This window comes from Cebus imitator, unplaced genomic scaffold, assembly GCF_001604975.1.
Source record: "Cebus imitator isolate Cc_AM_T3 unplaced genomic scaffold, Cebus_imitator-1.0 Scaffold217, whole genome shotgun sequence".
NCBI classification, from domain to species: Eukaryota; Metazoa; Chordata; class Mammalia; order Primates; family Cebidae; genus Cebus; species Cebus imitator.
The window spans coordinates 527,970-554,341 of NW_016107532.1; the positions used below are offsets into that span (position 1 = coordinate 527,970).

The following is a 26,372-nucleotide window of genomic DNA, read 5'->3' on the forward strand; positions in this document are numbered from 1 at the left end:
TTTTTAGTAGAGACGGGGTTTCACCATGTTGGCCAGGATGGTCTCGATCTCTTGACCTCGTGATCCACCCGCCTCGGCCTCCCAAAGTGCTGGGATTACAGGCGTGAGCCACCGTGCCTGGCCCCCTTCAATAATTTTTGACTCATGACCAACCTTGTATTATTTACACTCCTGCGCATATCCCCCTTCCCTTGATGGGATTATTTTGAAAAATCCCAGGTATTTTATCAGTTAATATTTAATTATTTTAGTAAGAGCCTCTAAACAGATATGAACTCTTTAAAACATATCTAAAACTAAGAAGGATTCTATAATATTAAATATCCCAAGAGTGTTCAAATTGCCGTGATTTGCTCAAAAAAGGAACTAAAATTTTTTCCGTTTGAATTGGGATTCACATAAGGTACATATAATACTGTTACTGGCTTTAAAACACTTTCATATTAGGTAGTTCCAGGCTTTTTTCTCCCTCACTATTATAACTTTTAATAATCATCCATGTATATGTATCTTTATACACCTATGCACATATATATATCTATAGAATATGCCTCAATAAGTTGATATATTTTTTAACATTTTGACATGGCTTTATCAAAGTGGCTGATAAAATCCACAGCTTGATAAAATGAGGAAGGATGGTGTTAATTATTTCTATGCATCCTCTCGTTCCATTTTATCCTAATTATACATGATGGACAAGAGCATGAGCCAAAAAGCTGGGCCAAATCCTAGCAGAATAGACCTTTGGGTGCCCAGAAACACAATCCCATGCTGGGAGGCTGAAACTGAATCCATTTTAACCCTCACACCACAAGATGATTTCCTTCTTCATCCCCCTTGATTATTTAAAAATGGCCACCTAATTTCTACACAGTCCATATTCTCTGTGGCCTTGAGGAGCCTGGGTTTCGTTCTGAATCTGCCTACTATTGTATCATGTAGGCACCCAGAGCTGGGTTAACAGAAAACAGTAGGAAAGGTGGGTGAGGGCAGCTTCTGATTGCTCATTATCACTTCAGAAGCTCTTTTAATTTGTGCCAATAACAGGGATATCAATTACAAACTCTCATTTGGCTAAGCAGTTTACATGTAAACAGAACTGAAGCAGACATGTCACTAAGTAGTTCTGATTTTTGTTTTGACATATGAAATAGAATATTCCAGATCTTTTAGGAAGAATTCTAAATGTTATTCAGGGTTGGTGTCCAGGCAAGTTAGGTTCTTGAGTGTACCTCCACTGTAGATCCTGGAAGACCAGGAAACTTAGTTCTGACTCTCCATTTGGGCCTCAGTCTTCTAACTTATAACACGTGTGGGCCTCAAGACCTTTTGAGGAACAATAAACTATATTAACCAATTCAGAGAGAAAAATCAGCATTAAGAAATACCCATAGTCCAACAGAGGAAACTTTCAGCAATGGAAGACATGTCTTATATAGTATGATTGAAGCAAAAAAAAGGCAGGAAACCTGACAGTTATTCAGATCTACAGTGTGTCAGGTTCTGTGCTAGGGCTTTCTATATTTAGCTTCTTTAATGAAATCCAATCTCCACAACAGCCCTAGGAGGTAGAATTTGTCACTATTTTTATATAAGAGGAAACAATCTAGAGAAAGTTGAGTAATTTGCTTAAAGCCACACAACTACTGGAGCTGGAATTAAAGGCCAAATCTGTTTTTACTCTAAAGTTCATGTTCCTTCCATTATACCAACTAAAAAAAAGGAAAACTAATTGGCACCTGATTCAGGACCTCACTTCTGAATTCTTTGCTGAAAAAGTAGCAACTACAATAGATGAAAATAGACAAAACAGCTGATTGCTGCTTTCTCCCTTTGCCTTTAATTACATACCATTTTCCATCCTTGGCCCTCTTCTCCAAAATTGTCCTTTTTAATCTCAGACAATTTCCTCTACTCCTAAGACGTTATTCTTATGAATTCAAATAAGCATTATATGCTTTTTTCCAACTATTAAATTTAAATTGTTTCTATGACCTGTAATAGTTATATTTCTGTTGACATATGTATGCTAACTTTAGGATAAGGGTTATCTCTGGGGAGGGAGGAGAATGAGGTTAAGGGAGAGATATAAAGGGGCTTCTACTATAATTGTTAATACATATAACATTTATATATGTAACTATTAAATGTAGGTAAGAGTCACCTACATTTTGGTGACTCTTAACGCCAAATATATGTATGTGTATAGATCTTAGAGATCTTAGCCCCTCTTCTGAGTATTATATATGGTAATGAATTAAATCCTCACAACTACCACGTAAATGCTAATATTATTCCCATTTTAAAGATTAGATTAGTGGTAGTAATCCCAGCACTTTGGGAGGCCAAGGAGGGAGGATTGCATGAGACTAGCAGTTCAAGACTAGCCTGGGCAACATGGTGAGACCCCCATCTCTACAAAAAAAAAAAAAAAAAGAAAAAAGAATTAGCCAGGTGTAGTGGTGTTTGCCTGTAGTCCTAGCTACTTGGGAGGCTGCGGCTGGAAGACTGTTTGAGCCCAGGAGTTCAAGGCTGCGGTGAGCTGTAATTGTGCCACTATACTCCCAGCTTGGGTGACAGAGTAAGACCTTGTCTCCAAAAAAAATAAAAAAATAAAGTTAAACAACTTGCTTAAGGTCATACAGTCAGGAAGTAAGAGAGGCAGGGTTTTAAATCAGTCTGCTTTGGAGTCTCATCTCTTAACTACCATGCTCAGTATACTGCCATCAATAGTGATTTTTTTTCAAAAAGGAAAAGAAAGGAATAGTGGTTTCTCAACTAGCTGGGCTGCTTATTAGAATTACCTGGGGAGCTTCTCAAAAATACTAGTGCTCAGTCATTGCTAGTGGGAATGCAAAATGGCACAGCCACTCTGGAAAACAGTTTGGCAGTGTCTTACAGGCTAAACATAGCCTTACCATACAATCTGGTAATTGCACTACTAAGGGATTTACTCAAATGCGTTGAAAATTATGTTCACATAAAAACTGGTATCTTAGTGTTTATAGAAGCTTTATTCATAATTGCCAAAATTGGAAGCAACCAAGATGTCCTTTAATAGATGAATGGCTAAATAAAATGTAGTGAACCCATATAGTGAAATATTATTCAGCAATAAAAAGAAATGTGATATCAAGCCAAAAAAGACACGTAGGAACCTTAAATGCATACTGTCAAGTGAATGAAGCCAGTCTGAACATTCTACATGTTGTATGATTCCAACTATATGACATTCTGGGAAAGGCTAAACTATAGAAACAGTAAAAAGATCAGTGGTTGCCAGAGATTGAGGAGGCCAAGAGGAGAGGAATGAATAGGTGGAGGATAAAGGAATTTTAGTGCAATGAAACTATGCTGTATGATACTTAATGGTGGATACGTGACATTACGCATTTGACAAAATCTATAGAGCTGTATGACACATAAAGTGGACCCTAAGGTAAAGGATGGACTGCAGCTAATAATAATGTATCACTATTGGTTCCTCAACTGTAACATGTATCACATCAGTACAAGATGTTAATAATAGGGAAACTGTGGTTGGAGGAGTATGTGGGAACTCTGTACTTTGTGTTCAATTTTTATGTAAACCTAAAATTGGTCTAAGAAATAAAATCTATTTTAAAAACGAAGTCTAGGTTCTACTCCAGAACAATGACTCATAATCTCTGGGAGTAAGGCTCAGGAATGTGTGTGTATTTAAAAAAAAAAACTGCAAGAGAATCTACTGTACAGCTAGAGTTGAAAATCACCAACCTACATCTATAGAGAAATCTCAAAGACACAACACTGAGTGAAAAAGAAAAAAGTTACAGAATCTTATAATATTAAAAAAATGCAAAATAGTTGTATATATTGTTTATGAATATGAACCTATGTTGGAAAAGTATAAAATACAGATGAGAAGAACATGTTAGGGGTGTTAGCATGTCCTAAATCCTAACATTTAGAATAGGAGTTATCTCTAGGGGACAGAGAGAAATGGTGTTAGAGAGAAACACAAAAGTGTTATCTATTTGTTACATTTGTTTCTTAAAAATAAAAAGATTTGAAGCAAACATGGAAAAATGTTAATGTTTATTAAATCTTGTAGATAATATTTGATTACATGCAATTATCTGTGCTTTCCTATATTTCATAATACAATTAAAGAGGAATAGGAACATCTTTTCCTCTAAAACAAGAAAAAAGGAGGTAAGAATTGATAATGATATAGATTGATTTCCTGGTGAGGGGAGGAAAATAGTTAAAGGAAGTCACACTTGGTAGCTCTCATCTTTTTCAGTGACTCACAAGTTAGGCTGTTTGTTGCATTAGTTGGCTTTATTAAGAGCTAGAGGAAAAAGAAATGGGAAAAGAAGCTGAGTAAGAATGGACCTTGGTAAATGAATGTCACCTAAATGGTCCAGTAAATGGACCACAAAACAGCACTGGGAACCCCACTGAGGCTGGAGTAAATACATAAGAAATAAGCCTGAAATACAGAGCTTTGGATTTGGAATGTTAGCTTTACATATACCACAGACTTTTGATTTCTTCTGGTTCGTGGAGTTGACGCTTTGTTCCTGTGAAGTACAGGAGGAAAGAGTTTCAGTTTGGTTCACTCAACAAAGATGACAGGCAGAGAAGTGTGTTCCCATTACCAGCCAGGATGTAGCCAAAAATAATGCATAATTAAATTCTAAGCTCATGGTTTCTTAAAGGGAATTTTATGTTCAAATAGCTTGAAAAAGTGCCTCTTCAGTATCTGTAACTATTGCTCAGGTAAGAAATCTTTTTTTCGGCAATAAATGGTAGTGTAGTCCCTTCCTTAGAATCTAAACTTACAACACTGTTTACCAGCTGGTGATAAGCTTGCTCAACATTTCTGAATACTTTAAGAAAACAGGGAAAGCAGGAAGAAACAAGAGCAATCTAATCTTAGGAATCTTTAGCTGTGTCTCAGGTATCTTAAGATCACAGAAAAAACTAACCGTGGGGGCTTATCCAATGAGCTTCTTTAAACCAGGTTATTTATAAACATCGCCTTTATGAAGCTAAAAGCACAGAAATTTAAAATTAATTGGAAAAAAGTACACATTGGATTGTGTGTCACTGCTGAACAGAAGTTTCAAGTGGAACTATTTATAACCATAAAGTCTATATTTGCCTTTGACCCACAGCTGGTACGGATTGAGAATTCTAGCAGTTTGGGAGAAGTTAAAGCCTATCGACAGGGAACACTCTGCATTTAAAGGACCCTGTAATCTGCAGCACCAGGAAAATCACAGTCCAAGTCTTCATTCTTCAGCTTGCAGTCACATCATCACCATATGCTGTACACTAGAGTATTTATGGCTTGAATCACACATGGAGCCAGTCTTATCTCCGGCAACCATGCTGTCTGCATCAATATAAGATAAAACTGTGCTAATGACAGGAGTGCATGTTTCAATGTAGGTTTCCATGTATGGGATAAAATACTTGGTCAAATGAAGCTTCATGCTACTTCTCTGTGAATGTGGTATTTATTTTATGCAGCAGCAAAGGCAGGCATTAGCTTCACCTTTGCATCTGATTCTAGGCAGATGGTGATGCTAAAAGATGAATACTTAAGGTACTATCTTTCAGTTACTATCTAACAGCAGGACAATGCTCTTAAGAGTTTATGAAATTATTAGCTACTTTTTAGTCTGCCTGAAACTGGAATGACATACCTTGCTTTATTTTAGCTCCACTCTGCTCCTACTAAGTAAGGTCCTTTTTGGTATAGTGATTTGTTAGACAGGACAAGTGAGATTCAAATAAAAGATTTGTCACTGTGGGTTTCACTTCTGTCCATGTGATGACTAGGTTGCTCTGGATGTGTGTTTATTATATATTGGGAAGAATTTGTTAGGCTCTTGGAGTTGTCCTTAACGCCACCTTTCTCTTTTAAGATAATGGTTTCGTTTTTAAACAATATCCTTTAGAGGAATCCTGACCCAGAGAACTGTTTAAGATACCCATATTTCTCCACTGTGAGGCAGGAAAAGACTTCTGAAAAGCCTGTAGGGATGGGAACTCTTAGACTGTGGGACAGAAAAATTAGGACAATAATTTCCTTCTCTGCTTTTGTGGGTTAACCCAAAACTGTTACCTGAACTACAAATTCCTTGAGATTAGGGACTGTATCTTTTTTGTTTTTGTATCCCTAGTACCCAGTTTAATGCCTCAGTAATTGATGAATAAATAAATGAATGTATACATACACAAATTAATTATATGTCCTCCTTCTGGGTCTCCATTTCAGCCTTTTGAAGGCTGAGAGAGAGAAGCTGGCATTATAGAACCCTTAAAGGTTTTCAAACTAATGGGAGAAAAATTGGGATATAATTTGAAGACGGACTGGGGGAAGTAGCTCCAAAGAACGTTAGTGTTGATTCCAGAGAGTTTGAAAATCATAGCACCAGGAATGTTATCTTCATTAAAACAATTATTAAAAAATTGAAAGAGTAACAATTATTAAAAAATTGAAAGAGACCTCAGTGATTTTTTAGACATCGTGAAAACTGGCAATTAATTGCTAGAATATGACTGTCCTCAGGACATGACAGGTCATGTATGGAGCACATGTCTGTAGGGGTATATGTGCCTTGTCAATGACTATACATATGGATTTCCTGAAAAGCCTATGAATTGGTTACACTGGGAGACATACAATGTAGTTCTCTTCCTAAAGGCCTAGGGAGGAAAAGGCCATATGTGTTAGGAGACGAATGAACCAAGTCTGCAGCAAAAGAACTTCAGAAGGCCGGGACTTCACTGAATAGTATTTTCTTACATGTAGCGTATGAAAGTCTGCTAGAGATGGGGGAAAAAGGTTCCAACTGCTTTAATTACCTTAAAAATGTGTGCTTTGAGGATGTGATGTCCCAGTTCAATAGTCTGCTGTCGGTTTAGTTTTCCCTCTTGGCGGGAAAACCAGAAGGCAAGTAATGTGTGACCACTCCTGCAAAAAAAGAGAGAGATTCATTTTATTTATTGATTGACTGATTGAGATGAAGTCTCACTCTGTGACCCAAGCTGGAGTACAGTGGCACAATCTCCACTCCCTGCAACCTCCACCTCCTGGGTTCGAGCGATTCTCCTGACTCAGCCCCCTGAGTAGCTGGTATTACAAGTGACTGCCACCATGTCCAGCTAATTTTTGTATTTTCGTAGAGACAGGGTTTCACCATGCTGGCCAGGCTGCTCTCGAACTCCTGACCTCAGGTGATCCACCTGCCTTGGCCTCCCAAGGTGCTGGGATTACAGGCATGAGCCAACGCACCTGGCCTGATTCATTTTAATAGAAATTTTAATGCCCCGATTCTGCTTTGGTTAGGGGACTGTTCAGGTCCAGTCATACCCCCAACAAAATATATCGTTCAACTGGCTTCTTGGGGAAGGGTACCTGCTCCTGAGCAAAGAATGGGTATTGAAAGTTCTCAGGCAGTGCCTTCTCCAAATCACATGTATAAATACCACAAAATGTTAGTTCTAGTTGGCTTACACCCATCCCACACACAGATGGCATTACAATATTTTCATTTTATTTTCTGTCTCTGTCAGCAACTCTTATTCCACCCATACTTAAATGTCAGTGTTCCTCAGGATCTCTTTCTTGGTCCTTTTCTTTCCCTGCTCTAGATTAGCTCATCCATCCTCAAAGCCTTCACCACCACCTATGTTCTGTATCTTTTTATTTAGATTTTTCTTCTCAGCTTTAGGCCGGTATATATCCAACTGTTGTACTTCCCCATTTGGAGGTCCTATAGTACCTCACACTCAACATGGCCCAAACTGAACTTACAACGTATTCCCCAAGTGATGTCTTCTCTGGTCAGCCTCTACCAAGCCCTCACCCTTTCCCTCCAGCTGAAGAGAATGGAGGGCTTTCTTTCTGCTGCCACCAACATAGATTGCATAACCTTTAGTACTGTGTTTGCCATACTGTCATGTACTCTCTCCTCCACTAGACTGAGGCTCCTGATAGCATCCATTCCCCATTATCTCCTTGCTAACAGATCCCAAACCTGTTTACAAAAAGAGAAAACTCTTTTGTCTGCCTCTAGATATTGTCTCATATGCCCATGATGTCCAGAACTGCCTCAGTCCTCTTGTAAATCATGTGCTCTTCTGGTCTGAGGACAAAGCCAACAGGAGGGCTAGGCTAAAATAATTGCAGAAAAATAAGGCTTAAGCCCTATTAGCTGCCTTAATTCTGAACTTCTTGTTATATGAGGTAATAAATTTCTTTACTGTTTATTTGAATTGGGGTTTTCTGGGTTTCTTCCCCCAGCTCAAAGCACCCTAATGATACACTTCTTTAATTGATAGTGTATGTGTGTATGTATGTATGACATGTACGTATATTTAGGGTTGTATTTCTATTTACATTCATGAAAGAAATCTGAAATACTTATATGTTCCATAGTGCCTAACATAGCCTACTGCATATGAAAATGCTCAATAAAATTTTTTTAGAAGAAAAAATTTGGCATTAAGGAAAGGACACTAGATGCTTTATGTTTTGAGATATGTTATCTTACTATATTTGCTATGGCCTCTAAGAACTACAGACACTTAGAACTGTCTCTCTATGGCTGATATGGTTTGGCTGTGTCCCCACCCAAATCTCACCTTGAACTGTAACCCCCATAATCCCCATGTGTCATGGGAGGGACTTGGTGGGAACTGAATTATGGGGGCAATTTCCCCCATGCTGTTCTTGTGATAGTGAGTGAGTTCTCATGAGATCTGATAGTTTTATGTCTGGCATTTCCCCTGCTGGCACTCTCTCTCTTGCTGCCTTGTGAAGAGGTGCTTTCCACCATGATTCTAAGTTTCCTGAGGCCTCCCCAGCCATGTGAGTCAATGAAACTGCTTTTCTTTATAAATTACCCAGTCTTAGGTATTTCTTTACAGTAGTGTAAGAGTGGACTAATACAGCAAATTGGTACTGCAGAGAGGAGGGTACTGCCCGAAAATGTGGAAGCAACTTTGGAACTGGCTAACGCACAAAAGTTTTAACAGCTTGGAGGGCTCAGAAGAAGATAGGAAAAGTGCGAAAGTTTGTAACTTTCTAGAGACTTTTTGAATAGCTTTGACCAAAATGTTGATGGTGATATAGACAATGAAGTCCAGGAGGAGGTGGTCTTAGATAGAGATAAGGAACTTGCTGGGTACTGGAGTAAAGGTGACTCTTGCTATGCTTTAACAAAGAGACTGGCAGCATTTTGCCCCTGCCCTAGAGATATGTGGACTTTAAACTTGAGAGAGATGATTTAGGGTATCTAGTGGAAGAAATTTCTAAGTAGCAAAATGTTCAAGAGGTGACAGTGCATTAAAGTTTGAAAAAATTGCAGCCTGATAATGCAATAGAAAAGAAAAACCCATATTCTGGGGATAAATTCAAGCCAGCTGCAGAAATTTACATAATTAATGAGGAGTCAAATGTTAAATCACCAAGACAATGGGGAAAACGTCTCCAGGGCGTGTCGAAGGTCTTCATGGCAGCGCTTTCCATCACAGGCCCAGAGGCCTAGGAGGAAAAAGTGGCTTAATGGGCTGGGTCCAGGGCCTTGCTGCTTTGTGCAGTCTCTGGACTTGGTACCCTCCATCCCCACTGTGGCTAAAACGGGCCAATATACAGCTCTCATTGCTTCAGAGGGTGCAAGCCCCAAAGCCTTGGCAGCTTTCATGTGGTGTTGGGCCTGCGGGGGCAGAGAAGTCAAGAACTGAGGTTTGGGAACATCTGCCTAGATTCCACAGGCTATATGGAAATGTGTAGATGTCCAGGCAGAAGTTTGCTGCAGGGGCAGGGCCCTCATGGAAAACCTCTGCTAGGAGAGTGTGGAAGGGAAGTGTGGGGTTGGAACCCCCACACAGAGTCCCCACTGGGACACTGCCTAGTGGAACTGTGGGAAGAGGGTCATCATCCTCCAGACTCCAGAATGGTAGATCCATCAAGAGCTTGCACTGTGTATGTGGAAAAGCTGCAGACACTCAATGATGGCCCATGAAAGCAGCTGGGGGGGGGGGGTACTCTGCAAAGACACAGGGGCAGAGTTGACCAAGGCTGTGGGAGTTCACCTCTTGCATCAGCATGACCTAGATGTGAGACATGGAGTCAAAGGGGATCATTTTAGAACTTTAAGGTTTAATGGTTGTACTATTGGATTTTGGAATTGCATGGGGCCCAAAGCCCCTTTATTTTGGACAATTTTTCCCATTTGGAATAGATGTATTTACCCAATGCCTGTACCCCCACTGTATCTAGGAAATGACTAACTTGCTTTTGATTTTACAGGCTCATAGGCAGAAGAGACTTGCCTTGTCTCAGATGAGACTTTGGAATTGGACTTTCTGGTTAATGCTGGAATGGGTTAAGACTTTAGGGGACTGTTGGAAGGCATGATTGTGTTTTGAAATGTGAGTACATGGAATCTGGGAGGGGTCAGGGGCAGAATGATATGATTTGGCTCTGTGTCTCCACCCACGTCTCACCTTGAATTGTAATCCCCATAATCCCCACGTGTAGTGACAGGGACCTGGTCGGAGGTACTTGAATCATAGGGGCAGTTCCCCCTATACTGTTCTAATGACAGTGAGTTCTCATGAGAGCTGACGGTTTTATAAGTGTCTGAGATTACAGGCATCAGCCACCATGCCTGGCCTGTTTTATTTTTTCCAATATTTATATTTATTTTTTCCTGTTTTATTTTTTTGAATGATAGGTTATTTTAACAGAGCATATGGAAGTTAGACAACAATGAGTCGCATTTATGAAGTATCTTACTCTCAAGATCTCAAAATTCTGTCCAGCTATTAATAGTAAAATTATTGTAGTCTCCCTGGTGTAAAAATTATTACTTTAAGTTACTCATCCATGGCTGTTCCTCTGTGACTAAAACTCCTAAATATAAGCCTCTGATCCACTATCTATGTTTTAGGCTGTTAATGAGAATTCATGCCTATTGGGATTAATGTAAAAAAGCTTGTGCTTGACAAGGAAGTGAATTTTCAGTTAGACACAGAATTGACTTTGCCCTGGTGTTTCCATTTTACCACCATAACTAAGAAATCCTGGTGAGATGTGTGCATTTCTCTACTCTGCATTTCAGATGGCTGGAGATGACAGCGCCTGCTTTTGCATCAGGCACTGAGGAGAAACAGTAAACATTACAGGTGAAGGATAAGATTAAGGTGGCAACTATAGTTCATTTCTTTTTGAATACAAGCATGCTACATTATTCCTATAAGAATGGTTCTGATCAGTTCACTGGACTCAAAGCTTATGGTATGTAAGACACAAGGGGAAGTAACAATGGACATTCAATATTGGCTCCCATGGTGACATCTTGAGCACTGAGATTTAATTTTGCTTCTCAGTCTGCTGGGTCTTTCTACCTCCATCACTATGAAACTCACTTTTGGAAGTGGGAGCTTTCCCTCAAAAGCATAACTTTTTAAGATTTATTTTTAAAAAAAATGTTGCCAGTGACTCAGGCATAAAACGTAGCAGCTATTTTTCCCCTCTCCTATACTTTCTCTCCTGAAAAGTCATAAGAATCTCATTCTCTACTTTATATTCTCTACTGCTCACTCCTTGGCCATCCCAATAATCTACACTGCAGAAACCTGATCAAATTTCTGCTCAAAATTCTTTGCTAGTTTTGTTTTTCCTCTGATACAAAATTTAAACTCCTTAGTATGGTATTCAAAGGCTTTCCATGATTTGTCTGTCTTTACCTCTTTACCTTATCCTTTCAATTCTAGACAGAGTAAATTAATCTGTAGGATTTCAAACATGCTTTCCCTCTGCCTGGAATTCTCTTTCCTGTTTAATCAGAAAAACAATTTCTCATTCTTCAAATGCAACTCACACCATTTCCTCTGTGAAGCTTTCCCTGGTGCCCCCTGATAAACTCAGGGTTTTTTTCCTTAGGTTCCTCTTCTACCTGGTACACATTTCCATTACAGCACCCACTGCAGGACACTCTTCTATGTTGCTCTACTCCACATATGTCAAAAAGCATGGCTTCTATCCTCAAGAGAGTCTAGGTAATAGGAGTATATATTTGTAGAATGGATGAGTAAGTAATATCATCTTACACCAGTGCATCTTATGGTTTTCGAAATACTTTGGGCAAGACATGATGGCTCACACCTGTAATCCCAGCACCTTGGGAGGCCAAGGTGGGAGGACTGCTTGAGTCCAGGAGTCCAAGTCTAGCCTGGGTAACAAAGCAGGACCCTGTCTCTACAAAAAAGTAAAAAAGTTAGCCAGTTGTGCTGGTGTGTGTCTGTAGTTCCAGTTACTTGGGAGGCTGAAACAGAAAGATCACCTAAACTCGACGTGGAGGTTGTAGTAGGTTACGATCACACTGTTGCACTCCAGCCTGGGCAACACAGTGAGATCTTGTCTCAAAAAATATACTAAAAACAACAAAAAAAGAAAAATCAAAATACTTTAATAATTTTTTTGAGACAGAGTCTCACTCTGTTGCCCGGGCTGGAGTGCGGTGGCACGATCTCAACTCACTGCAACCTCCACCTCTTGGGTTCAAGCAATTCTCCTGCCTCAGCCTCCCAAGTAGCTGGGATTCCAGGAGTGCACCATCATGCCTGGCTAATTTTTGTATTTTTACTAGAGATGGGGTTTCACCATGTTGACCAGGCTGGTCTTGAACTCCTGACCTCAAGTGATCTGCCTGCTTCGGCTCTCAAACTGTTGGGATTACGGGCCTATGTCACTGCACCCAGAGAAATACTTTAATAATTTTTAGATTCTCAAAAAATCATTATATAATAGGTATAGCAGTAACTACTACTCTTAATATTATGGTAGAGGATTGACTGAGACTAAGCAAGACTGAGGGACAGACCCTAGCTCGCATGCCTAGGAGGTAAAAAAGTGAGAATGAGAACTTCAGTGTTTCTGAAATCTAGTTCTACTGAAACCTAGTTCCATTACCACATGGACAAGGTTAGCAACTTGGTTTTTGTTTAAGAGCACAATTGTGTGAAAAAAATCCACCACTGTAAAGAACAATATACTCGTTTGTATAGTATAAACTCTGAATTATTTAATTTTAACATAATTAAGATCAGCAACCATGATTTTGACAATTTTTGATTGGCATTTTGAGAAAGAGTAGGTAAGAAATAAAGTAGAGACAGCTCTAGGAAGCATGACATGTTTTAAAGCGTGACTGAGCACAACTATGCTTTCCCTTTATAAGATGATGAGGCCAGACACGGTGGCTCTCACTTGTAGTCTTGGTACTTTGGGAGGCTGGGGCAGGAGGAATGCTTGGGTCCAGGAGTTTGAGACCAGCCTGGGCACAACAGCGAGACCCTATCTTTAAAAAAATTTTAAAAATTAGCCAGGTGTGGTGGCATATGCCTGTGCTCCTAGCTACTTGGGAGGCTGAGGTGGGAGGATCACTTGAGCCTGGGAGGTTGAGGCTGCAGCAAATTGTGATCGTACCACCGTACTCCAGTCTTGGTGACAGAGCAAGAGCCTATCTCCAAAAAGAAAAATAAAAAAAGGATGGTAATCATAATCAACTTTAATATGGGTTCAGATATGGTCATAAAGGCCATGGGGTAGGGGAGTGAAGACAGAAGATAATTATTTTCACATAGCTTATATAATGATATCATCTTGTGATTCAAAATGACTACAAATTTCCTTACTGGCATTCACAGTACTGCCTCTTCATCTCTAAAAGTCAAACAGACCTATGTTTAAATCTTAGTTCTGCCACTTATATACTTCATAACTTAAGACAAGATATTTAACTTCTTTGTCAGACAGGGATAGTAATATCTATATCTCAGGACTGTGGTAAGAATTAAGACATATTAAGTGCATGTATTTTGTATTTCTTTTGTATTCTCAAGAGTAACTAGCGTATGCTAAACTAAAGGAATGACCAGTAACCATAAATGACTTTAAGCATATAGGAAGACGACTGTGTATTCAAATGGAACTTTAGTCTTTAACGGGTGTAGCAGGGTGAAATGTGATATCCTGTCCTTAACCCTGACCCTTACTCTTCCACACCCTACCCTACTACCTTTGCAGCCAGAAGAGAAGTCCACAGATCAGGGAAAAATTACTGGGGTACAGATGTCATAACTTGGAAGTTTAACTTTAGTCAGAGAGAGTAGGGTAAGGACAGAGCTAACTGGCCCCTAAGAAATAAGGTGAAAGTTGGGCTAACAGGAAGAATATAAATTTCTCATGTAGACCAGAGCTTTTCAGGAGGACAGTATACCTCCTACTCAAGGTATATTTGATTTTAGATATTTTAGGAGAGAATGAACATAGGTCAGTGTTGAGGGTCCTTCCCCCAGCACTCTTCCTTCTCCCCTTTGCTGGATAAATATGTGTGTATGTTTTGACAAAAGTCAGAGAAGGTGGTATCCAAATAGTAGAGGGCAAATCCTACTTGCATGCTCATTTGCAGGCGTGAGTAGTCCCTTGATATTGGAGACAAATGCTACTCACTTCTGGATAACGAGGGGTTACAAGGCAGTAAGGAACTCCTGTCACTTGATGATCCTGTACCTCAAGAGTTCAGAGTTATGGAGTCTTTTAGAGAAAAACCCTTTCTAGAGTCACACATAACTCAAGAGTAAAGTTAAAAAAAAAAAAAAAAAAAAAAAAGCAGGGGCAGGGGAGGTCCTAGGCTACTAATTTTTTGCTTTTCCAAGCAAAGGCAATACATAAAAATAACCATGACTTACTATCACCATAGATCGCGCCATTGCACTCCAGCCTGGGTAACAAGAGCGAAACTCTGCCTCAAAAGAGTAAAGTTAAAAAAAAAAAAAAAAAGAGAAAAACCCTTTCTAAAGCAAGAATCACTCTCCTCTATCCTCATCTAACAGTATGGAAGCTGGATAACAGATGTTTTACACAAAATATACAACGGCATTATGTTTGTTTTTCTAATAGGTTTTCACTTAGCACCCCAGGAGATAACTTGTCTTAAAGTTTCTATTTGTAGTACTGAAATATGCTAACAAATAAACTTCGATATTTCTAGCATAGATATTTTCTCACTGTTCTAGTCAGAGTTACTAATATGGAGTCACACAGATTTCATTAACTTCATATACAACCTTCTAATGCTTCGGTGAAACAACACTTAGGTGCTTTGATATTCTGTGTGAGGGTCAGATGTGACACAGTGGTATAGTTGCAGCCAGCTGGCAAGAAAATGCTTATAGTCTAAAGCCTGTCTTGTAATTTGGGCAGAAATAATATGTGCTGCTATGATGTGTCTTTATATTATAGAGGTTAATGTGGAGATTATTTAAAGAGACCTAGTGAGATAAGGATTGTGAGACAGAGATGGCTGGCTGCCTCTGAAGACTGTGCTCCCCTTTCAAGTCAAGAGTTCTTGTTGGCAAGTGGCTCTCTTGTCAGGGACCTTGCATTCAATTGGGGTTATGTGACTCAGTTCTGCCTAATGAAATGCAGACAGAAACAATATTCATCACTTCAGGCCTGGCCCAGAAGAATCTTCCACTGTTTTTTGTCTTCCCCCATCTGCCACCTGATGAAAACAAACAATTACTCTGGGAGGCAGTGTGTGAAAGATGGCAGAGCCTCCATTAGCCTGGATCTCTGAAAAACGGGTACAGGGCAAATCTCTTCCAAACCATGTGGTATCTCTGGACTTCATGTGAGTAAAAAATAAATTTCTATTGTGACAAATCACTTAGGTTTTAGGGTTTACTTATTTCAGTAGTTAGCATTATCTTATAACAAGACAATTATTTTTTGAAGGACTGATAACAGGTTGGATAGAGACAAAGAAGAGCAGAAAGGAGGACTAGGGAAGTATTTATCTCAATATCAGTGAAAATGGGCAGAGACATAATGTTCTTATAAATTAGACATCTGGGATACTAGTTGGGATACTTGTTATGAGCAACAGTCTAGGTGAGAAATGCTAAGATCTATTATGTGAGAAGAAAGAGCAGGGTGTATGTGGGAAAGACAATTTGGTGATACTCAAAAGCACTTGGTCTTTTTTTGTGTAGGGAGGGTAAGGACGGAGGGATAAAAGCTGAAATTAGTCCAGGTGAGGTGGCTCCCACCTGTAATCCCAGCACTTTGGGAGGCAGAGGTGGGCGGATCACTTGAGGCCAGGAGTTTGAGACTAGCCCGGACAACATGATAAAACCCTGTCTCTGCTAAAAATACAAAAATTAGCCCGGCATGGTGGTGCATGCCTGTAATCCCAGCTACTCAAGAGGCTGAGGCAGGAGAATCACTTGAACCTGGGAGGCAGAGGCTACAATGAGCTGAGATTGTGCCACTGCACTCCAGCCTGGGCAAGAGAGTGAGACCCTGTCCCCAAAAAAGCTGAAATTATTATTCCTTGCCACAAGATTGTCGAAGCACACTCCATGAGAAGAGAAAAGAAAGAGGAGTCCTTGTGTTCTGTGACAGTAATGAGTCACTTTCTATCCTCACCAGCCATCCAGGATAAATGACTGACTATCCCAAATAATTGTCACTCATTCCTAGCCAATATGAAGTAATTTTTCAGATTCACAGCTAACTGAAAGTATTCAAACTGTGGTATCACTGATAGATTCCCTACCAGAGCCCACCATAAAGGGGAAAGAGGGAAATGAATGTTTCTCTTGTGTTACTAGGGATCTTTGTGTTTGCAAAAAAGTAACTTTGTGGGATGATCTGATAAATGGTATTTTCAGTAAGATTAATTCCTCTGAGAAATTCAGATGATGCCATCAGGTAATCATCGTTTAGGACATGCAGAAGTTAGTTTTTCTGCCACGGATCCCCATGCCTCCATCTCCCTTTCTGCTGGTGGTAAAAGGACAAAGGTGTCCTCTGGCCAGGTTCTTAGTATTCTGTAGCTCCTGAGCCCCAGTAGAAATACCAGTGTGGCAATTAAAAAGATATGGGTTTCCAAAAGTTCAAAAACGTTTGTTCAAAAAAGGACTTTAAGTTGCCCTTTTGATACCCGGGTTTCTAGAACTCATCACCCTTTGCCTCTCTTCTACGTTTAGTCTCTTACTCTTTATCTTCCCATTCCCCAATGTCAATGAACATGGTCAAACTTTTCCTTCCTTCAGTGCTAAAATTTTGGGAAGTCGAGTCTATGTTAGTGTTCTCCACTTTTTCATTTTACATGTAGTTTTTAACTTACAGGAATTGGACTTCTGCTACCAACCATTCTATGCAAAGTATTCTAGCAAAAGCCATATATGGCCTCTGACCCTTTGCCTTATTGCAGTACAATGTACAGTGAGCATCCCCTCCTTGAAACTGCCTTCTCCTTTAACTTCCGTGACTTTATTTTCTCTTGTTTATCTTTCTAATTCCCCTTTAAATTACTATTTGGCTCATCATCTTCTCTTAGAATTTAAATCTAACTATTCTGTTTCTGCTTCTAAACTTCTTTCATATATATATATATATACACATACATATATATATATATATATATATATATTTCCCCCCCCCCCCCGCAATAAAGAGACATCCTGCTCAGGAACTAAACTTCTTTCTTTATATTCTTGGGTGATCTCATTTAGTCCTATGGCTTCTACTGTCAGCTATTTGCTGATAATGCACAAATTTATAACTGCATGTCTTGAGTCTTCTCCTTGTCTATTTTCTAAAGGCACATTCCTAAATATATTCTGTGCATGTTTCCTCAGAAGCAGTTCATTATGAACATGTCCAAAATAGGAGTCATTTTCTCCCCACAAGCCTGTTCTTCCTCCTGCCTTTGCTCATGTTAGAGACCCCTCCTGCATTCAGAAAGTTCTATGTTGGTTAGTAGCATCACTATTATCCATCATTCAAGATAAATCTCATCGTTTTTGATACCTCTGTCCTTACCTTTCATATACCATATAAAAAAAGACCAAGTGCTTTTGAGTATCACCAAGACATCTCTCCCAATACACCCTGCTCTCTATTCTCATGTTATAGGTCTTACCATTTCTCACCTAGACTATTGTTATAAACCTCTTAATTAGTATCCCAACTTGCAGTCTCTGCCCTTCATTCTGACTCATCTTCCACACACCACTTTTCAGAGCTATCTTCCACATCATCAGAGTTATCAGATCTTTGTTTCTTCCTCCTCAAAAAGTTACAGAGGCTCCCTGCTATCTACAGAATTATAAAATCTTAAATATGGCATTTAAGGTTTTCCTAGTGACACCTCGCATCATTCTGTCTTCCTGATCATATATCTTATTCTCTCATCATAACTGCTCAAAGTTCCCAAAGGCATTTCATACATTCTCACTCCTTGTTTTTGTTACTGCCATTACCTTTTCCTTTCTGCTTTCGGTGCTCCTGCATTCCTTTGCTGCTTAATGGAATTCAACCCATACTTCAAGGCTGAATATTAACTCTTCTGAAAAGTATTTCCTCTTTGTCAAGGTTCCTACAATACTTTTTGCTATGGCACTATTGTTGGTTGCTGTGTCTGACTTCCCTTTAGAGCAGGGGTGTCCAATCTTTTGGCATCCTGGGCCCACACTGGGAAAAGAACTGTCTTGAGCCACACATAAAATACACTAACACTAAAGATACCAGATGAACTAAAAAAAATTGCAAGAAAAAAATCTCATAATGTTTTCAGAAAGTGTATCAATTTGTGTTGAGCCACATTCAAAGCTGCCCAGGGACACATGTGGCCCATAGCCCGTAGGCTGGACAAGCTTGCTTTAGATAATGGCTTTAGTGTCAGGGGGTATCTTCTGTCACCTAATTTTGTTAGTTCTTGGTGTAGAGGAGCAGCTCAATAAGTGTTTCATGAATGCATAAAACTGAGCAGATGGGTACAAGGAAGAGCAATGGACTTCCAGATTCACTTTGTAATTCAGTACTCAATTTGACTTTGAATTTGCAGGTATTTCTGCTGTTGCTGTTAGACTGTGAAATGGGTGGGAATATGACTCGAATATTAAGAATAGGTTAACAATCCTGATCTTTTCTGCCCTTCTTCTTAATAGTTCTGCCAAGAGTTAAACTTTAGTTGCTATCTTATAGTCTGCTGGTTGCTATCCATTCTCAGAAAATGATACCCACGCTTCTTTGCGAAAATTCTTTCTTCCATTTTTCACTTATCAGTCAGTAATTGCTTCGGCATATTCTTTTCATAACTTTCTTGTGGAAACTGAATTCAAAATATATTTCTGGTTCCCTTGTGCTACTGTTTTATATTCAATATGGAAATGTACAATCCTCGTGAAAGTAAATTACAGGTATTGATCGACTTACCACCTATGCAACTTACGACCATTTGACTTTATGACCACAATCGCTAGCCACGACTGCTCCGCGTGAGGCAGTGCAAACATTGCCCAGCTGGGCGTACGACAGTGTGGACCAGCTTCTGGCAGCACTACCATCTCTGCGTGCACCATTTCAACTGTACATATAGCCTACTCAACTTATGACCAAATCGTGTTACGACCAGTCCGCGGTCCCGACCGTGGTTGTAAGTCGAGCACTGGCTGTATAAGTATGACCAAAAGCTACCTTTGTAGAATTGAGTGGAAAAGCATTATTTCCTTCGAATCTGAACAGGAATATGCTGCTTTCTCCCACTTTGCCTCACATCTTCCTACTGCCTTTCTGTTCTGTGAATGCATCACTAGCTCTAGGAAAATGGTCACCTTTTCTCTGTTCCAACAATGAAGTCTTTAGGTAGTTGGCAGGGCTTCATGAGGCAGAAGAGCTATGACTCCACTGAAATGTCACAGTTTGAAACACCAACGGTAGGCATAGGAAATTTTATCGCTCCTATTTTCTTCTTCCATGCCCCTTAGCTCTTGTTTACACCTATATCACAGCACTCTGCCTTGAATTATAGCTAGTTATAAATGTGTCTGTTAAAAACACTAACCTGTAAGTTTTGCTAGACAGATGTTACTTGTATTTGTATTCCCAGCAGTGCTTAAGACAGAGCCTTAAATATATTACTTAATAAATATTCACTGAATACTTGCTGAAATGCATGTCTTCACTTAACTCCTGAGGCATGGTAGGAGATAATAAAGTGAACAAAAGATACTATCTGTTGAGTTGTGAGAAGAGTTTCTCAAATATTTTTAATTGCTAGCTTAAAATTAGTACCACTTATCATTCCTTTGTTCGCTCATTAGTTCGTCATCAAAAAAAAAATTTACTGTGTGCTTATTGTGTGCCAGGCACTCTACTAATCATTAGAAAAACACAGTGAGCAATACAAAAGAGGTTCTTGTCCTTACTGAGTTCATTCATTCTAGAGAGAAAAGTGGACAAAAACGAGTATTCACCTACAATTAATAACAAATTGTGATAGGTGTTAGAAAGGAGGTAAAAAGGATGTTATGATTAAGATAAAAACCAGGAGGCACTTACTTAGATAAGGGGACAAGCAGAAGTCTTTCTGAAGAAGTGGCATTTAAGCTGAGATCTGAGGGAGGAGTGAGAGATCTTGCTATGTGATGAGATGTCTGGGAAAGTGAGCTCCAGATGGAGGGAACTGTTCAGTGCAAAGGCCCAGAGGTGGGAAAGTGCAAGTTCTAGGAACTGGCAGAAAATTGTGAATAAGAGGGAGAAAGAATAAGCTTAATTCAGGGAGGTAGGCAGAAGCTATCTATAAATACAGGGCTTTGAACAATCTGGCTTTCATTTTACTCTAATCATAGAAAGCCACTGAAGGATTTTCAGGAAGAAGTTACATGGTCTGATTTTGTTTTTATAAGACTGCTCTGGCTGCTGGTCGAGAATGGACTGGAAGGGGGCAAGAAGGGAGACTAATTAGGAGGCTAAAGTAATCCATGTGAGATCCCAGGATGTGGTCATTATGGTCATGAGAGATGGAAACAGATACTTGCAGGTAAAATTTGGGTGGTAGAATCAACTGTATATGTGGGTGACTACAGTAAATTCATGTCTCACAGCTGTGGTTCTTATGGCTGAGAGGATGGAAGGCTATTAGTGTTGATTTTACTAAATGTGGAGATCTGTCTGCTTTTGCAAGTCTCTAGGGATGACCGAGTGAACTGCTTTATTCACACACAAAAAGAATGTGCTGTCATGTTCCACTACACTGGCAATAGCTCCTTCTGACTGCTATGCCATTAATCTTGGCTTGATAACCCAGGAAAACTTGTGGGGTTCTTATCTTTTGATCCAGGCAGTGTTGCTTCAGAGACTCATTAATAGGATGAATTAGCCTCTATTTCCTGTGCTACTTTCAGTATAAGAAATTTCCCTTAATTGCCTGCCCTACTTCCACTTCATTTTAGATTAAGTTATTGTAACCAGTATTTGCTATACTGAACATATCCACCTTAAAAAAGCTCTATATGTATACTTAAACACATAAAGCAGTATTACCTTTTACAAACAATATGGAATATAAGTCTTCTCTGTGTTTTCATTAGTTGGCTGTTCAATAATTTTTTTTTTTTTTTAAGTCAGGGTCTCACTCTGTCACGCCTGTCATGCCAGGCTAGAATGCAGTGATATGACATACCTTACTGTAACCTTGAACTACTGGCCTCAAGCGATTCTCCCACCTTGGCTTCCCAAAGCCCTGGGATTACAGGCATGAACCACCTTGACTGGCTTGTAAATGCTTCATGAATAAATAAATGCTAAGCATTTATTCTTGCCAAGTCATCACTTCTGGGCCTTTGGCTAAGATCAAGTGCATTCTTGCCAAGTCATAAAATGATACACTCTTTCCATCTTATCATAAGCAGAACTATATCTCCATATGTATACAGACTTAGGAAATTTCTCAAAAGTTTTTATGACAGAATAAGTAGTTCTCAGTTTTAACTGGGTTTGGGGAATAATTCTAATTAGCAGCTTTTTCCAAATTTCATTTTGGATTTAGAAAAGAAAAAGTGTTCCTGTGGCCCATCTTTTAATGGTCTGACAGTGTTAAAGATGGGAACAGTTTGCCTGTTTGACTAATAGATGTTGATCTCATAATTTATGCTGAGAGAAAACAAACTTGTAAAGCTGAAAGACATTCATGTGTTGGCAAACTGAAAACCAAAATATATAATAGATTTCATGTAATTCCTCCCTTTCATCATATTACAAAACCATGACATTGGGTCACTACTTCAGATCTGAGTCTCATATTTATTCTTGATGCCAATAGGTGGTTAGAAAGTGGATAATAGGAAAAAAAAATTCATTGGCAAATTAGATAAATCCCCAATAATATTACAGGTCAATGAAATATCTTCTTGGAAATCATACAACTAAACTATGACATCACAAGACTGATTACCCCTTAGTGGAAGATAGAGAAGAATTATAAGTGAAGCATGTCTAGACTCTGAGAAGAGATAAAGCACTAATATTTCCAGGGAGGTAAGCTCATCTACTAATAGTCAAGGGTTAGTGAAAGACCCAGAACAGCCAGAGCTATCCCAAGCAAGAAAAACAAAACTGGAGGAATCACACTGCCTGACTTCAAATTATACTAAAGACCCAAATGGCATGGTACTGGCATAAAAACAGACATGTAGACCAGTGGAACAGAATAGAGAACCCAGAAATAAATTCATACATCTATAGTGAACTCATTTTTAAAAAAGATTCTAAGAACATACTTTGGGGAAAGGACAGTCCGTTCAATAAATGGTGCTGGGAAAATTGAATATCCATATGCAGAAGATCCCTTCTCTCACCATATACAAAAATCAAATCAAAGTGGATTGCAAACTTAAATCTAAGACTGGAAACTATGAAACTATTAAAAGAAAATATTAGGGAAATTTTTCAAGACATTGGTCTGGGCAAAGACTTCTTGAGCAATACACGAAAGGCACAGAAAAGCAAAGCAAAAATGGACAAATGGGATTTCATCAAGTTAAAAAGCTTCTGCACAGCAAAGGAAGTAAACAACAAAGTGAAGAGACAACCCGTAGAATGGAAGAAAATATTTGCAAACTACCCATCTGACAAGGGATTAATAACCAGAATATATAAAGAGCTCAAACGACTCTATAGGAAAAAAATCTAATAATATGATTTAAAAATGGGCAAAAGATCTTAATAGACATTTCTCAAAAGAAGACATACAAATGGCAAACAGGTATATGATCACTGATCATCAGAGAAATGCAAATAAAAACTATAATGAGATATCATCTTATCCCAGTTAAAGTGGCTTTTATCCAAAAGATAGGCAATAACAAATGCTGGCAAGGATATGGAGAAAGGTAACCCTTGTACACTGTTGGTGGAAATGCAATAGTACAATCACTATGGAGAACACTTTGGAGGTTCCTAAAAAAACTAAAAATAGAGTTTAGCGGGAGATATAAACAGGAAGGAGCCATGCCCACTCCTGTGTTGGCAGGGCAGAAGCCCCGCCCAGCCACAGCTATGGACCTGGGCATCCCTGTGCTCTTGGGGATCTGGGAAGACCCCTCCTACCCACACCCCCACCAGGCTCAGAAGTGCCTGCTTTCTCTGTCTGGCCTCTCCCTGCTCCCAGGGCCCACTCTGATTTCAGAGCAAAGTTGAGCTTGAGGCTGGGTGCTGTTGTGACCCAGCCAGGTGTATATGTGTTCAGGGCAGTGCTGACACGTCAGCCCCATGCCACCTCAACCCCTCTAGAGTTTGGGTGCTGATGAGCATGGGAGGGAGGCTGGGGGTAGGCTGAGAGTGGCTTGGTGCAGGCCTGCAGGTGCCTCTTGGCACGAATAGCCTGGGCGCCATGCCATGGATGACATGACTGATGGTGGCAGGAGGCAGACAGGCTCCTGGGTGGAAAGGGGTGGGTCCCCAGTGACCTTCAGGTCAATGGCCTGAAGCATAGGGGCCGGGCTGTGCTGAATGGCCTGAAGCAATGGCCTGAAGCATAGGGGCCGGGCTGTCAGTGCTGAGTGGAGTCCATGGCCCAGAGTGAGAACTTAGGGAGCTTTTTCGAGGCCTGCCCATGGACGAATTAGCCTGCACGTCCTCCCTTAAAATCCCCAGACTCAGCCAAACTCATGGAGACATTGGGACAACCTGCTTGCAGACAGGAGCTACCCATTCCAGGTCTCCTCTCTGCTGAGGGCTGCACACTTGTTGGGACAACCTGCCTATACATAGGAGCTACCCAATCTGGGTCTCCTCTCTGCTGAGAGATGGACACTTGTAGGGATGACCAGCTTGTGGAAAGGAGCTTCCCACTTTTGGTCTCTTGTGAGGTGTTCTGTTGCTCAATGAAGTTCCTCTCTGTGTTGCCCATTCTCCAGTTGTCCATGTACCTCACTCTTCCTAGATGCAGGACAAGACCTCAGGACTTGCTGAATGGCGGGACTGAAAGAGCTGTAACACAAACCAGAGCTGAAACATGCCTCCCTACTCCCCATATGTGGATGGCGAGAAGGAGAGAAGAGCTAGAGCCCTTTGGGGATCTCAAACCTAGGGACTCTCCTAGCCAGGGCTGTGAGGCCCTCTTTGGGGCTCTGTAATTCCTGATGTCTCCGAGCTTCCAGGCACCTCTACATTCCCCGTGTCCAGACATGGGTGCCCGCAGTGGAAGCTGCAGGTAATACATCTGGTCCAGCTGCAGCCTCACATGCAGCCGGCACCTGTGCTAGTGCCTGGAGTTGCCTGCCCCACTGCAGCAGCCAGTGTGCTGGTTGTGCACAGTGGCAGGACCCCATGCTCTCTTGCCCACACATCCCTCATGGCTCTGTGCCTGGCTCGCCCTTGGGAGATGTGGAATCTTGGCCAGTAGCACAAGCTGAGTGCAGCCTGCTGAGCTGAGTGGGCTCAGAATGAGTCCAAAGGGCGTGAGCAATACTCAGGCAGAAGGCGCCACCAAGCCACAGAGGTTTCTGGCTGGTGAAGCAACACCCCAAGGATCCTGTGACACTACCATATGATCCAGCAATCCTAGTCCTATGTATATACCGAAAAGAAATGAAATCAGTACATTGAAGAGATATCTGAAGCTTCATGTGTTTTGCAGCACTACTCACAACAGCCAAGATTTGGAAGTAACCTAAGTGTCCACCAATAGACAAATGGATAAACAAAATGTGGAGCATATACACAATAGAGTACTATTCAGCCATAAAAAAAAAATGAGATCCTGTTATTTGCAATAACATGGATGGAACTGGAGGTCATTATTTTAAGTGAAATGAGCCAGGTACAGAAAGACAAACACTGCGTGCTCTCACTTATCTGTTGGAGCTAAAAATTAAAATAACTAAACTCATGGAGATAGAGAGTAGAAGGATGGTTACCAGAAGCTAAGAAGGGTAGTCAGTGGTAGGGTGGGGCTGGTGGAAAGGGGGGCATGCCTAATGGGTACAAAACATAGAAAGAATAGTAAGACCTAGTATTTGCTAGCACAACAGAGTGACTATAGTAAAGAGTAATTTAATCATACATTTAAAAATAACTAAAAGAGTGTAACTGGATTGCATGAAACACAAATGATAACTGCTTGAGGTGAGTGATACATTATTTACCCTGATGTGATTATTACACATTGCATGCCTATATTAAAATATCTCATGTAACCATGAATACATACACCATGTACACAAAAATTAAAAATTAAAAAAATCTGAAAGTGTGAATAAATGATGCCTGATACTCTCTTCTCTCTCCTTTAACTCTTCCAAGCCTCCTAAGGGTTGATTTAGTTCTAAGAGGCTCTTTTTCTATCCCATGCTTTATCATTTTGCTGAATTCTCTCTTAATGCTTTGAGAAAGCTGAACCCATCCTCCAGTTTAAGGGTCTGCTCTGGGAGCCTGCAATGGCTAGCAGGAGCAGTGACCTTGAGTTTGTGCCTCAGTGAGGCTAAGATTAAATGTCATCTTGCCTAGAGGCTCATGTTTGGATTAAAAAAACGAACACAAACCTCAACTCACCATTGATTTTGTGGTCATTTCAGACTCATCTATTCTGTAAGAAGCCCTGTTATGCAGACCTCTGGCACAGTTAATTTTTCATTTTGGGGAGCATGCCCTCTCTTTTTTCCTGAGACAAACTGCTTCTTCTCTGACGCTCTGCTTTGCGGCATGGATTTTGGAGCATCAGGTCTCCAATGCGTAATTCATTTACTTATATGGTCAAATAGTTAGAAAAAATCTCAACAAACCATTATTATAAGCAATCAGCTCTAGTCATAAAGAATCAAGTAAGTGCTCAACTATCCCATGGTATAGGTAGGATTTGTGTCGCCTTTTCCCTTCCGTTCATCATAGGATTTGCTGCTTTTAATTTGAGGAAATCAGGTCAAACCAAATTAGGCTGCCATATCACAACCTCATTAGGTTGTATCAACTCAATACTCATTATATGAAGTTCAAAATAAGCTTCCTG

General features: G+C 40.1%; 1 protein-coding gene across 8 annotated transcripts in view; it reads right to left on the reverse strand.

The window, feature by feature from the left end:
• The window catches only part of TANC2 (tetratricopeptide repeat, ankyrin repeat and coiled-coil containing 2), a 437,594-nt gene that overhangs the window by 36,499 nt on the left and 374,723 nt on the right, over positions 1-26,372 (reverse strand). For all 8 annotated transcript variants that reach the window (XM_017549227.2, XM_017549226.2, XM_017549224.2 and 5 more), the window contains one exon: positions 6,865-6,973. In XM_017549227.2, coding sequence (XP_017404716.1) covers positions 6,865-6,973 — 109 coding nt within the window. The remainder of the gene's footprint in view (positions 1-6,864; positions 6,974-26,372) is intronic.